Source organism: Hypanus sabinus, chromosome 10, assembly GCF_030144855.1.
Source record: "Hypanus sabinus isolate sHypSab1 chromosome 10, sHypSab1.hap1, whole genome shotgun sequence".
NCBI classification, from domain to species: domain Eukaryota; kingdom Metazoa; phylum Chordata; class Chondrichthyes; order Myliobatiformes; family Dasyatidae; genus Hypanus; species Hypanus sabinus.
In genome coordinates this window covers 5,040,562-5,056,161 of record NC_082715.1, presented here as the reverse complement: position 1 = coordinate 5,056,161, position 15,600 = coordinate 5,040,562, and the positions used below count along the sequence as shown (strand labels likewise).

General features: G+C 43.4%; 1 protein-coding gene across 6 annotated transcripts in view; it reads left to right on the top strand.

Annotated features, from left to right (window-relative positions):
• The window catches only part of klhl32 (kelch-like family member 32), a 446,189-nt gene that overhangs the window by 22,528 nt on the left and 408,061 nt on the right, over positions 1–15,600 (top strand). For 4 of the 6 annotated variants that reach the window (XM_059981371.1, XM_059981374.1, XM_059981375.1 and 1 more), the window contains 2 exons: positions 3,022–3,215; positions 6,399–6,485. In XM_059981371.1, the coding sequence (XP_059837354.1) occupies positions 3,139–3,215; positions 6,399–6,485 (164 nt within the window). In that variant the 5' untranslated portion in view covers positions 3,022–3,138. Of the gene's footprint in view, positions 1–1,885; positions 2,128–3,021; positions 3,216–6,398; positions 6,486–15,600 lie in introns of all 6 variants that reach the window. The other 2 variants (XM_059981372.1, XM_059981373.1) reach the window with 1 other exon arrangement.

Below are 15,600 nucleotides of genomic sequence, written 5' to 3'. Positions count from 1 at the left end.
AAGTTGGCTTCAATTATACCCGTAGCTAAGAAGAACGTGGTGACCTGCCTCAATGACCATCATCCACTGCTCCCCAGATGCTCACCCACTGAGAGATCTGTGACCTGACCTGGTTTGTTACCTAATACTAGATCAAGTATGGCATTCCCCCAGTCAGCCTGTCAACATACTGTGACAGGAATCCATCCTGGACACACTTAACAAATTCTGCCCTGTCTAAACCATTGGAACTAATCAGGTGCCAATCAATATTAGGGAAGTTAAAGTCACCCATGATAACAACCCTGTTATTTTTGCACCTTTCCAAAATCTGCCTCCGAACCTGCTCCTCGGTATCTCTGCTGCTATCAGGAGGCCTATAGACTACCCCCAGTAGAGTAACTGCTCCTTTCCTGTTCCTGACTTCCACCCATGCTGACTCAAAAGAGGATCCTGCTACACTACCCTCCCTTTCTGCAGCTGTAATAGTATCCCTGGCCAGTAATACCACCTCCTCCCATTTCCCCCACCTCTCTATCCCTTTTAAAGCATTGAAATCCAGGAATATTGAGAATCCATTCCTGCCCTGGTGCCAGCCAAGTCTCTGAAATGGCCACTACATCATAATTCCATATATGTATCCAAGCTCTCAGTTCATCACCTTTGTTCCTGATGTTTCTTGCATTGAAGTACACACACTTTAGCCCTTTTACCTTACTACCTTTACACCCTTTAATTTGCTTCTCTTTCCTCAAAGCCTCTCTATATGTTAGACCTGGCTTTACTCCATGAACTTCTTCCACTGCTCTATTGCTCCGGGTCCCATCTCCCTTGCAAATTAGTTTAAACCCTCCTGAACCATGCTAGTAAACCTATCTGCAAGGATATTGCTCCCCCTCGAGTTCAGGTGCAACCCATCCAATCTGTACAGGTCCCACCTTCCCCAGAAGAGATCCCAATGATCCAAAAATCTGAAACCCTGCCCCCTGCACCAACTCATCAGCCAAGCATTCAACTGCCATCTCTTCCTATTCTTACCATCACTATCACGTAGCACTGGCAGCAATCCTGAGAACGCCACCCTTGAGGTCCTGTTCTTCAGCCTTTTGCCTAGTTCCCGAAACTCACACTTAAGGACCTCATCCCTCTTCCTGCCTATGTTGTTAGTCCCAACATGTATCATGACTTCTGGTTGCTTTCCCTCTCATACCAGGATGCTGTGCACCCGGTCAGAGACATCCTGGACCCTGGCACCTGGGAGGCAACAAATCATGTGGGTGTCCTTCTCACATCCACAAAATCTCCTGTCTGCTCCCCTGACTATAGAATCTCCAATGACGATAGCTCTCCTCTTCTCCGTCCCATCCTTCAGCACCACAGGGTCAGACAGTGCCAGAGGCCCAGCCACCATGGCTCACACCTGGCCGGTCATCCTCGCCAACAGCATCCAGGATGGTAAACTTATTATTCAGGGGAATGGCTACAGGGGTGCTCTGCACTACCTGTCTACTCTCCTTCGTTTTCCCCCCTCGGACTGACACCCAGTGACCTGCTTCCAGCAGCCTAGGTGTGACTACCTCCCTGTAGCTCTCATCTATGACTGCCTCATTCTCCTTTATGAGTCAAAGGTCATCCAGCTGCTGCTCCAGAATCCTCACACGGTCTTCCATATCGCCCAGCCGCAAGCACTTCTGGCAGATGTGACTCTGTGGGAGGGGGGAGTTCCCTCAAGACTGCCACATCTCACAGGATAGGCACATCACCGTCGCAGGAGGCATTGTAAAGACTAACTGGGAACAAACTTGTCCTCCACCTCTTCCTGTCGAAGCCTCTCGAGTCAAAGCCTCAAAGCTCCCTCCTTCACTGGCCCATTCACTCACTGACTGCTTACCTTTCATTCTGACAGGTGCAAAAAAGGTTTGTCTTGCAAGGACGAAGTTGAGGACAAATCTAAATGCAGGACAAAGAAGCGGAGGCAGAGTTGTGAAGCGTTAGCACCGTCACGAATGGGGAACCGGTATCCAGGAGAGTCTTTACATGGAGACAAGTTTTACATAGAGTATTCAGGACATAATGCGGAGCTTAGAACTGACAGTCCTATGGAATCAGGAAATGAGGTTTAATCACCCTAGAGTCGACAACGAACTGGTAAAGCACGGCTGTGATGTCTGAGTTTTATCCTATGTTTGCTAATGGGAACGAGGTATGCTGTAATTAGTGGAACTGGGAATGATTGGAAATCAGACGAGAGGATTAAGGCCCAATTAAAGTGGTGATAGCAAGATGGGGAATTGCCAGATGGGACCATGACACTTTGTACTCTCTCATAATTTCACTTTTGAAGGCCTCCCACTTTCCCAGTACACCTTTGCCAGAAAACAGCCTGTCCCAATTCACACTTGTCAGATCATTTCTGATACCATCAAAATTGGCCTTTCTCCAATTTAGAATCTCGCCCACTGGAGATATCTGTGTATGCCCACAAAAGATGGATCTTAGGGTTCTATGTGTTGACATATATGTACTTTGATAATAAATTTATTGAATTGACTTGTATAGAATTGACTTTATTTCTTACATCCCTCATATATATGAGGAGTAAAAATATTTGTGATGTCTCCGTCTAAATTTGCAATGTATTTTGAATTTCATTCTGCATACACTATATTTTAGTAAACTGATTTGGTCAATCATATTTGTCAAACATTTAACAAAAATTCAACACAAGAAAAATTCAGATAAGGACATGGATGGGGGGGTTGTGTGGGTTGAATGGATGAGGCAGAATAATAGTTCAGCATGGACTAGAGGGGCCAAAGGGCCTGTTTCTGTGCATTAATGCTCTACGACTCTTCTTTTAGGTGAGTGGGAGGTGAAGGGAGAAAATAAATAACCTTTCAGTTTCTCATCTGCAGAGGGCAAAGATGTATAGTACTTAGTTCAGTATTCATTTTGCAGTTAGACTGGGTTGACATTGTGGCCTGAAAGGGGTAACGAATCATTTCAGCAAGAGATTAATATAGTTTCCAATTTGATTTTCAGCCTTTTAAAACTGAATATTCAACAACTTACTGTGAACAACAGCCCTGAAGACTGCCTGTCCCTTTAAGCTTGGATGAGCGACAGATATTGACAAACTATCGTCATCGGAAACTGTGAATGATTGCTACTAGTGATATCCCTTGCCAAGACGCTGTGTCAGGCTGCTGGATCATCTCAACCTCTGCTTTGTTGTGGTACCTGCCAATTAAACTGTGTGCTTCAGTTCTGAATGTTATTTGCTTACTTTTATTGTTTCCATAATTTATATTATTTTCTGCTCAATAGGTGTTTTTTTTAGTGGGTTCCAATGGGTTTCTTTGTTGTGTGGCTCCCTGTTAGGAGACACATCTCAAGGTTGAATATAATATATGTTCTTTGGTAATAAATGTACTTTGAACTTTGAACAAGAATGAATGTACTGATCCAACAAGCAATGTAACTGTTCTGTCAGCTAAGTAATTTAAAACATAGAACATTACAGCATAGTACAGGCCCATCAGCCCAAAACATTCAACCAACTCTAACGTCAATCAAAACCTTCCTATTTACATAACCCTCAAGTTTTTTATATCATCCATGCACCTAAGAGTTTCTTCAATGCCCTTAATGTACCTGACTCTTCCACCCACCTCTCCCCTCTGGCAGAGCGTTCTACAAACCCATCACTCTCTTGTAAAAAATCCTTTCTTTACCATCCTCCCAATACTTTTCTCAAATAACCTTAAAATTATTAAGCAGATTAGAATCAGGTTTCATATCACAGAGGTATGTTGTGAAATTTGTTGTTTTACAGCAATAGTACAATGCAACATATTTTCTAGAGAACTATGAATTAAAAAATATAATAATAATAATAAATAGGTAGTGCAATAAGAGAGGGAAAAAAAGATGACTGAAGAAATGATCATGGGTTCATTGTCCTTTATGAAATCTGAAGGTGGAGGGAGGAATCTGTTCCTGAAATGTGACTGTGTGTCTTCAGGCTCCTGTACCTCCTCCCTGATGGTAGCAATGAGAAGAGGGCTTGTCCGAGATCATAGTGCTCCTTAATGATGGATGCAGCCTTTTTGAGGTGTCGCCTTTTGAAGGTGCCCTGGATGCTGGCAAGGCTGATACCCATGATAGAGCAGGCTGAGTTTGCAACTTTATGCAGCTTTTCTGATCCTCTGCGGTGGTACCTCCATATCTGCTGGTGATGCAGCCAGTTAGAGTGCTCTTCATGGTACACCTGTAGAAATTTGCAAGACACCACTTGGAGTATTATGAATACTATAGTGAGTGCAGAGGAGATTTACAAGGATGTTGTCTGGATTGGAGTGCATAGCTTATGAGAATAGGTTGACCTTTTCTCCTTGGAGCGACGGAGGATGAGAGGTGACCTGATAGAGGTGTATAAGATGATGAGAGGCATTGATTGTGTAGATAGCCAGAGGCTTTGTTCCAGGGCTGAAATGGCTAATACAAGGGGCATCGCTTTAAGGTGCTTGGAAATAGGTACTGAGGGGATGTCGGGGTGAGTTTTTCACACATAGAGTGGTGGGTGTGTGTACTGCACTGCTGGTGGCAGTGGTGGAAATGGATACAATAGGGTCTTTTAAGAACCTCGACATGGAGATTAGGAAAATAGAGGGCTATGCAGTAGGGAAACTCTAGGCAGTCTCTAGAGTGGGTTACGTGGTCAGCACAACATTGTGGGCCGAAGGGCCTGTAATGTGCTGTAGATTTTTATGTTCTATGTCATGTCCTTGACATACCAATTCCACTTAATCTCTGAATGAAATATAACTACTGTTGTGCTTTCTTTATAATTGTATCAATATATTGGGCCCAGGTTAGATCCTCAGAGATGTTGACTCCTGGGAACTTGAAACTGCTCACTCTCTCCACTGCCGATCCCTCAATGAGGACTGGTGTGTGCTCCCTCATTTTCCCCTTTCTGAAGTCCACAATCAGCTCCTTGGTCTTACTGATGTTGAGTGCCAGGTTGTTGCTGTGGTACCACTCAATTAGCTGATCTACCTCACTCCTGTACACCCTCTCATCACCATTTCAAATTCTGTCAACAATAGTGGTATTCTCCATGGTGTTAGGCATTTCTGCCCTGGGAAAAAAATTCTCTGGCTGTCCACTTGACGCAAGTCTCCTACCATCTTTTACACCTCTATCAAGTCACCTCTCATCCTCTTTTGCTGCAAATTTCATTACTTAAAAGATAAGAGAATACTCATTATAACACGCAAGATATAATAGCACAAGTTGCACTGTCTTAGTCTGTGTAATACTTCATGTAGCTTTCCTGATTCATAAGACCATTAGACATAGGAGCAGAATTAGGCCTTTCAGCCCATTCAGTATGCTTCGTCATTCCATCATGGCTGATTTATTATCCCTCTCAACCCCATTCTGCTTCCTCCTCCCCATAACCTTAACACCTTGACTCATGAAGAACCTACACTTTAAGTATACTCAGTGACTTGGCCTCCACAGCGATCTCTGGCAATGAGTTCCACAGATTCACCACCCTCTGACTAAAGAAATTTCTCCTTATCTCTGATCTAGAAGGGTTGTCCTTCTATTCTGAAGCTGCACTCTCCTGTCCTGGACACCCCCACCATAGAAAACATGCTCTCCACATTTACTCTATCGAGGCCTTCCAAAATTTGTTATGTCTCAATGAGTTTACCCCTCATTCTTCTAAACTCCACTGAGTCCAAGCTCAGAGTCATCAAATGCTCCTTGTATGTTAACCCATTCATTACCAGGATAATTCTCATGAACCTCCTGTAGACCCTCTCCAATGCAAGCACATCCTTTCTTAGATAAGGGGCACAAAACTGCTCACAATACTCCAAGAGTGGTCCGACCAGTGCCATAAAGCCTCAGCATTACGTCCTTGCTTTTATACTCTAGTTATATCAAAATTAATGCAAATATGGTATTTGGCTTCCTCATCACTGACTTAAACTGCAAGTTAACTTCTCTGAATCTTACACAAGGTCTCTTTGCACCTCCAATTTCTAAACTTTTTGTGCATTTAGAAAATTGTCTACACCTTTATTTCTTCTATCAAAGTGCATGACCAAATACTTCCCCACACTGTATTCCATCTGCCACTATTTTGCTCATTCTCCTAATCTATCTATGTCCTTCTGCAGACTCCCTGCTTCCTCAGTACTACCTGCCCCTACACCTATGATCATGTAGTCCACAAACTTGGCCACAAAGCTGTATTAACACAAGTTTCATTTTCTTAGAGGTATGCATGATTTAATTGCTGTGTGTAATTAACCTGATTCAGTGTTGTTTCAATCCGCACTTGCAAAATTAACTCAAGACAAGCCTACTCATGCATTTCCATCCCATTGTTGCATTTTCAGCTTGGATCCCTCTTGCACGCCCCAACGTATTCTGCGCCATTTGCTTCTGGGTCTGGATTGGAATATGCCATCTGAAATGTGTCTCAGGTACTGTGCATTTGCCTATTGTGTGCACACAATGTAACTTTGAGTAGCAAATTTTATTTTTTATTTAGAGATACAGCGTGGATGGAATGGGCCACTCCGGCTCAAAGAGCTGCACTACCCAACAACCCACCTATTTAAGACTGTAAGTCATAGGGGCAGAATTAGGCTGCTCTGCTATTTCATCCGTATCCCTCTCAGCCCCAATCTCCTGCCTTCTCCCTGTATCCCTTCATGCCCTGACCAATCAAGAACCTATTAAACTCTACTCAATATCCGCAATGACCTCCACAGCCACTTGTGGCAATGAATTCCACTTATTCACCACTCTCTGGATTAACCCTAACCCTAATCACCAAATCACAGGACAATTTACAACCAGTTTACAGTGAGCAGAAATCAACGTGTTCACAGTGTGGACAGACATGTTCATAGAAACACAGAAAACCTACAGCACAATACAGGCCCTTCAGCCCACAATGCTGTCCTGAATATGTACTTACTTTAGAAATTACCTAGGGTTACCCATAGCCCTCTATTTTTCTAACCTCCATGTACTTATCCAGGAGCCTCTTAAAAGACCCTATCGTATCCACCTCCAACACCGTCACTGGCAGGCCATTCCACGTACTCACCGCTCTCTGTGTAAAAAAAAACACAACTTACCCCTGACATCTCCTCTGTACCTACTTCGAAGCACCCTAAAACTATGCCCTCTCATGCAAGCCATTTCAGCCCTAGGAAAAAGCCTCTGACTATCTGACTAGGTGATGGAGAAGGGATGCGCTCAGCCCGAAGATGTAGGGGAGAAGAAAGAAAATGATAATAAATTTGAATGCATTGTTAGGGATGGAAAGAGAGGAGGAGATGGAGAGAATCTTAAATGTATCTATTTTAATGCTAGGAGCATTGTAAGAAAGGTGGATGAGCTTAAAGCGTGGATTGATACCTGGAATTATGATGTTGTAGCTATTAGTGAAACATGGTTGCAGGAAGGGTGTGATTGGCAACTAGATATTCCTGGATTTAGTTGCTTCAGGTGTGATAGAGTAGGAGGGGCCAGAGGAGGAGGTGTTGCATTGCTTGTCCGAGAAAATCTTATGGCGGTGCTTTGGAAGGATAGATTAGAGAGCTCCTCTAGGGAGACCATTTGGGTGGAATTGAAGAATGAGAAAGGTGCAGTAACACTGATAGGAGTGTATTATAGGCCACCTATAATGGCTATAATGGGGCGCGTGAGTTGGAAGAGCAAATGTGTAAGGAGATAGCAGATATATGTAGTAAACACAAGGTGGTGATTGTGGGAGATTTTAATTTTCTACACGTAGACTGGGAAGCTCATTCTGTAAAAGGGCTGGATGGTTTAGAGTTTGTGAAATGTGTGCAGGATAGTTTTTTGCAACAATACATAGAAGTACCGACTAGAGATGCGACAGTGTTGGATCTCCTGTTAGGGAATGCGATAGGTCAGCTGACAGATGTATGTGTTGGGGAGAACTTCGGGTCCAGTGATCACAATAGCATTAGCTTCAATATAAAAAATGGAGAAGGACAGGACTGGACCTAGAGTTGAGATTTTTGATTGGAGAAAGGCTAACTTTGAGGGGATGCGAAGGGATTTACAGAGAGTGGATTGGGTCAAGTTGATTTATGGGAAGGATGTAATAGAGAAATGGAGGTCATTTAAGGGTGAAATTATGAGGGTACAGAATCTTTATGTTCCTGTCAGGGTGAAAGGAAAGGTTAAAGGTTTGAGAGCACCATGGTTTTCAAGGGATATTAGAAATTTGGTTCAGAAAAAGAGGGATGTCTACAATAGATATAGGCAGCATGGAGTAAAGGAATTGCTCGAGGAATATAAAGAATGTAAAAGGAATCTTAAAGAGATTAGAAAAGCTAAAAGAAGATACGAGGTTGGTTTGGCAAATAAGGTGAAAGTAAATCCGAAAGGTTTCTACAGTTATATTAAAAGCAAGAGGATAGTGGGGGATAAAATTGGCCCCTTAGAGAATCAGAGTGGTCAGCTATGTGTGGAACTGAAGGAGTTGGGAGAGATTTTGAATGATTTCTTCTCTTCGGTATTCACTAAGGAGAAGGATATTGAATTGTCTAAGGTGTGGGATACAAGTAAGGAAGTTATGGAACCTATGACAATTAAAGAGGTGGAGGTACTGGCGCTTTTAAGAAATTTAAAAGTGGATAAATCTCCGGGTCCTGACAGGATATTCCCCAGGATCTTGAGGGAAGTTTGTGTAGAAATAGCAGGAGCTCTGACGGAGATCTTTAATATGTCATTAGAAATGGGGATTGTGCCGGAGGATTGGCGTATTGCTCATGTGGTTCCATTGTTTAAAAAGGGTTCTAGAAGGAAGCCTAGCAATTATAGACCTGTCAGTTTGACATCAGTGGTGGGTAAATTAATGGAAAGTATTCTTAGAGATAGTATTTATAATTATCTGGATAGACGGGATCTGATTAGAAGTAACCAGCATGGATTTGTGCGTGGAAGGTCATGTTTGACAAACCTTATTGAATTTTTTGAAGAAGTTACGAGGAATGTTGACGAGGGTAAGGCAGTGGATGTAGTCTATATGGACTTCAGCAAAGCCTTTGACAAAGTTCCACATGGAAGGTTAGTTAAGAAGGTTCAGTCGTTAGGTATTAATGCTGGAGTAATAAAATGGATTCAACAGTGGCTAGATGGGAGATGCCAGAGAGTAGTGGTGGATAATTGTTTATCGGGATGGAGACCGGTGACTAGCGGGGTGCCTCAGGGATTTGTTTTGGGCCCAATGTTGTTTGTAATATACATAAATGATCTGGATGATGGGGTGGTAAATTGGATTAGTAAGTATGCCGATGATACTAAGGTAGGAGGTGTTGTGGATAATGAGGTGGATTTTCAAAGCTTGCAGGGAGATTTATGCCGGTTAGAAGAATGGGCTGAACGTTGGCAGATGGAGTTTAATGCTGAGAAGTGTGAGGTTCTACATTTTGGCAGGAATAATCCAAATAGAACATACAGAGTAAATGGTAGGGCATTGAGGAATGCAGAGGAACAGAGAGATCTAGGAATAACTATGCATAGTTCCCTGAAAGTGGAGTCTCATGTAGAAGAGGGTGGTGAAGAGGGCTTTTGGAACGCTGGCCTTTATAAATCAAAGCATTGAGTACAGAAGTTGGGATGTAATGCTAAAGTTGTACAAGGCATTGGTAAGGCCAAATTTGGAATATTGTGTGCAGTTCTGGTCACCGAATTATAGGAAAGATATCAATAAATTAGAGAGTGCAGAGACGATTTACTAGGATGTTACCTGGGTTTCAGCAATTAAGTTACAGAGAAAGATTGAACAAGTTAGGTCTCTATTCATTGGAGCGTAGAAGGTTGAGGGGGGATTTGATCGAGGTATTTAAAATTTTGAGAGGGATAGATAGAGTTGACGTGAACAGGCTGTTTCCATTGAGAGTAGGGGAGATTCAAACTAGAGGACATGATTTGAGAGTTAGGGGGCAGAAGTTTAAGGGAAACACGAGGGGGTATTTCTTTACTCAGAGAGTGATAGCTGTGTGGAATGAGCTTCCTGTAGAAGTAGTAGAGGCCAGTTCAGTTGTGTCATTTAAGGTAAAATTGGATAGGTATATGGACAGGAAAGGAGTGGAGGGTTATGGGCTGAGTGCGGGTAGGTGGGACTAGGTGAGATTAAGGGTTCGGCACGGACTAGGAGGGCCTCTCATTATCTTGTACACCTCTGTCAGATCACCTCTCATCATCTGCTGCTCCAAGGAGAAAAGACCGAGTTCACTCAAGCTATTTTCGTAAGGCATGCTCCTCAATCCAGGCAACATCCTTGTAAATCTCCTCTGCACCCTTTCTATGGTTTCCACATCCTTCCTGTAGTGAAGTGACCAGAACTGACCACAGTACTCCAGGTGGGGTCTGACCAGGTTCCTATATAGCTGTAACGTTACCTCTTGGCTCTTAAACTCAGTCCCACAGTTGATGAAGGCCAATGTACCATATGCCTTCTTAACCACAGAGTCAACCTGCACAGCAGCTTTGTGTGTCCTATGGACTTGGACCCCAAGATCCCTCTGATCCTCCACACTGCCAAGAATCTTACCATTAGTACTATATTTTGCCATCATATTTGACCTACCAAAATGAACCACTTCACACTTATCTGGGTTGAACTCCACCTGCCACTTCTCAGCCCAGTTTTGCATCCTATCAATGCCACACTGTAACCTCTGACAGCCCTCTGCAATATCCACAACACCTCCAACTTTTGTGTCATCAGCAGATTTACTAAACACTTCCTCATCCAGGTCATTTATAAAAATCACAAAGAGGAGGGGTCCCAGAACAGATCCCTGAGGCAGACCACGTCACCGATCTTCATACAGCGTATGACCCGTCCACAACCACTCTTTGCCTTCTGTGAGCTAGCCAGTTCTGGAAAGCAAGGTCCCCTTGTATCCCATGCCTCCTTACTTTCTCAATAAACTTTGCATGGGGTACCTCATCAAATGCCTTGCTGAAATCCATATACACTACATCTATTGCTTTACCTTCATCAACGTGTTTAGTCACATCCTAAAAAAAATCAATCAGGCTCGTAAGGCATGACCTGCCTTTGACAAAGCCATGCTGACATTTCCTAATCATATTATGCCTCTCCAAATATTCATAAGTCCTGCCTCTCAAGATCTTTTCCATCAAATCACTGGTCTATAATTTCCTGGGCTATCTTTATTCCCTTTCTTGAATAAGGGAACAACATCTGCAACCCTCCAATCCTCTGGAACCTCTCCCGTCCCCATTGATGATGCAAAGATCATTGCCAGAGGCTCAGCAATCACCTCCTTCGCCTCCCACAGTAGCCTGGGGTACATCTTGTCCAGTCCCGGAGGCTAAATAACTTGATGCTTTCCAAAAACTCCAGCACATCCTCTTTCTTAATGTCTACGTGCTCAAGCTTTTCAGTCTACTTAAGTCATCCCTACAATCATCAAGATCCTTTTCCATAGTCAATACTGAAGCAAAGTATTCATTAAGTACAAAAACACAAAATGCTGGCAGAACTCAGCAGGCCAGACAGCATCTATGGGAGGAGGTAGTGACGACGTTTCGGGCCGAAACCCCTCATCAGGAATGAAGAGGGATAAAGTAGAGAGCTAGGAAGTGATAGGCTGGAGGGAAATGGGCTGGGGGAAGGTGGAGAATTATGGGAAATAAAAGAGAAAGAAAAGTAGGGCTGGGGGGGAGATTATAGTGAGGGGGGAAAAAGAGAGAGAAAGAGAACCAGACTAAAATAATAGGGATGGGGGTGAGGGGGGCAGGGGTATCAACAGAGGTCTGTGAGTTGCCCCTCCCCCCTCTCACCCCCATCCCTATCTATTATTTTAGTCCGGTTCTCTTTCTCTCTCTTCCCCCCCCCTTACTATAATCTCCCCCCAGCCCTACCTTTCTTTCTCTTTTATTTCCCATAATTCTCCACCTTCCCCCAGCCCATTTCCTTCCAGCCTATCACTTCCTAGGTCTCTACTTTATCCCTCCCCCCACTTCTTATCCCCCCTCGATGATCCCATGTTACTTCACTCCCGATGAAGGGTTTTGGCCCGAAACGTCGTCACTACCTCCTCCCATAGATGCTGTCTGGCCTGCTGAGTTCTGCCAGCATTTTGTGTTTTTTCAAATTTATTTCCAGCATCTGCAGATTCACTTGTGTTGCCTATTCATTAAGTACCTTTGCTATCTCCTCCGGTTCCATACACATTTTTCCACTGTGACAATAGATTGGTCCTATTCTCTCGTGTCTTATCTTCTTCCTCTTCACATACTTGTAGAATGCCTTGAAGTTTTCTTTAATTCTGCTCCCCAAAGCCTGCTCATGGCCCCTTCTGGCTCTCCTAATTTTATTCTTGAGCTCCTTCCTTTGTTATGAGTGATGAACAGACCTGATGGAAGTGAGGTGCAGAGTTAACCATTCCCCCCTCCTGAGAACTATGAACTATTGCTGTTGCTATGCTGCTAATGAGAGAGAGAGATGAAGCACAGAGGCAGGAACATCTGCTACAGATAAGAGGGAGAGAGAGAATGTTGATTTATTGTATTTTGACTCTTCCTGGATTATTTACTTTTTACTACAAGGACTTTACTTTGCTCATTAACATTCCTCAGGAGACAGCAGGAGTGGCCTGATTTGATGGACACAGTCATTTAGAGTCGATGGCTAGCTGAGACCCTGTTAGTAGCGATAAAAGACAGATGTGGGGAGACACCCCTCAGACACACCAGTGGACACTGACTGAGTGTTGTGAACCCACAGGAAGGTGGGGGCTTCAGAGACCGAATCAGGAGATTGGTCAATAAAGCTCTCAGTGTGACGGCAGGGCCGGTGGGGACTTGTGTGTGTGTCCACTCATGCCAGAGTGACGAGTCCACCACAGAAGAACGGTCTAGCTGAAGAAGAGAGGGGTCATAGCTGAATGACCACACAATACGATGGAATAAGAAAGCAACAGAAGGTTTGCCTGCTGAAGCTGCCTAATCTCTTGCTCGCTCTCTCTCTCTATCCAACGATTACAACACAACCATAACTACCTCAGCACGCATGAACTGAACTTTATACTCTTCTATGACAATTCATTTACCCCTAGACATCGATAGAGCTTGTTTATTATTGCTTATTATTGTTCCTACACTTTTAAGTTTATTACTGCTAACTTGTTTTATATGTATACTTGCATTTTTGATACTGTAAAGATGTTTACTAATAAACATCTTTAGTTTTTGGTACCACCAGACTCCAATGGATTCTTCTCTCTCTGCTAGTCTGTAAACCTAGTTACGGGGTACGTAATACCTGCTAGTCTTATAATCTTCTAGAGCTCTATTATTACCCAGTTTTTTTTTGAACCTTTTGCAAGCTTTTCTTTTCTTGAATAGATTTTCAACAGCCTTTGTACACCATGGTTCCTGTATCCTACCATCCTTTCCCTGTCTCATTGGAACGTACCTAAGCAGAATGCCATGCAAGTATTCCCTGAGCAGTTACCATATTTTTGCTGTACATTTCCCTGGGAACATCTGTTCTGAATTTATGCTTCCAAGTTACTGCCTGATAGCTTCATATTTCCCTTTACTCCAATTAAATGCTTTCCTAACTTGTCTCTTCCTATCCCTCTCCAATGCTATGGTAAAAAAGATAGAATTGTAATCACTATCTCCAAAATGCTCTCCCAGTGAGAGATCTGACACCTGACCAAGTTCATTTCCCAATACCAGATCAAGTACAGTCTCTCCTCTAGTTGGCTTATCTACATATTGTATCAGGAAACCTTCCTAAACACACCTAACAATCTCCACCCAATCTAATCCCCTCACTCTAGGGAGATGCCAGTTGATATTTGGGAAATTAAAATCTCCCATCACAATAACCTTATTATTACACCTTTCTAGAATCTGTCTCCCTATCTGTTCCTCGATGTCCCTGTCACTATTGGGTGATCTATAAAAAAACACCCAGTAGAGTTATTGACCCCTTCCTGTTTTTAACTTTCACCCACAGAGACTCAGTAGACAATCCCTCCATGACTTCCTCCTTTTCTGCAGCCATAACACTATCTCTGATCAGCAGTGCCACTCCCCCACCTCTTTTGTCTCCCTCCCTGTACTTTCTGAAACATCTAAAGCCTGGAACTCCAAGTAACCATTTCTGTCCCTGAGCCGTCCAAGTCTCAGTAATGGCCACCACATCATAGCTCCAAGTTCTGATCCACGCTCTAAGCTCATCCGCTGTGTTCATGATGCTTCTTGCATTAAAATAGACATGTCTCAAACCATCAGTCTCAGCGTATCCTTTCTCTATGATCTGCCTGTCCTTCCTCTCGCACTGCCTCTAAGCTTTCCGCATCTGTGAGCCAACTGCCCCTTCCTCTGTCTCTTCAGTTTGGCTCCCACTCCCCAGCAATTGTTGTTTAAACTCTCTAGCATTAGCAAACCTCCCTGCCAGGATATTGGTCCCTCTGGGATTCAAGTGCAACCTGTCCTCTTTGTACAGGTCATGCCTGTCCCAAAAGAGGTCCCAGTGATCCAGAAATCTGAATCCCTGCCCCTTGCTCCAATCCCTCAGCCACACATTTATCCTCCACCTCACTCTATTCCTGTACTCACTGTTGCATAGCACAGGCAGTAATCCCGAGATTACTACCTTTGAGTAATCTGCTCCTTGTCAACAGCATCGGAATTGAACACTGAACTCTGGACCAGCCCAACCTGTAATTGTGTTGCACTAACCACTACACTACTGCTCAATTCAGTTTTTACATTCAATGACTTACCAGATCGCAAGATTGAAATGGTGTCAACAAAATACATTGCCCAGCTGGGATTTAGTCTATGTGTTTGTTTCTCATTTTATTTCCAGTCCTCTCATTGATGATTTATTTTGAACTTATAAAAAAATAGTTTGAATGTATCTGTATACAAAATAGCTATCCTCTGCATCACCTGGGTTCAGTCCAAGGATTCAGTTGTGAGCCAAGCAATCAAGGTTTTCCTTCTAATCCAGCATCTTCAAAGAATATTCTAATGTAAATTTACCGTATTGTATATGTCACCGTACAGTACCCTGAGTTTCACTTTCTTGTGCGAATTCACAGTAAATACAAAGAAATACAATAGAATCAATGAAAACTACACACAAAGACTGACAAACAGCCCATGTGCCAAAAAGGACTGTGTACACATAAGTAAAACAACCATCCTTGGGGTTTTCTGTCGCCCATCGAGTGCGTCCCCGGGTGGCAAATTTGGGAAATCTCTGCAGATCTGCAGGGTGGGTGGGAAGCAAAACACCACCTGCAGACCAGGATAGAAACACATCCTGGCATATCTGTACCCAAACTGGGCAGTGTCCTGGTCAGCGTCTTTTCTCCATGTTAGGGTGGCTGTAGGTATAAAAAGCAATACTCTTTCACTTTAGAAATGGAGGAATGTCTACAGAACAGAGTGATACGGCCACTGCCTGGGGACCGCCAGGAGCCAGAGTTGGGTGTGATGGTCGGTGAAATGCTGAATAGGCCAGCAGACGCCGGAAAACCCGAAAAAGATGCA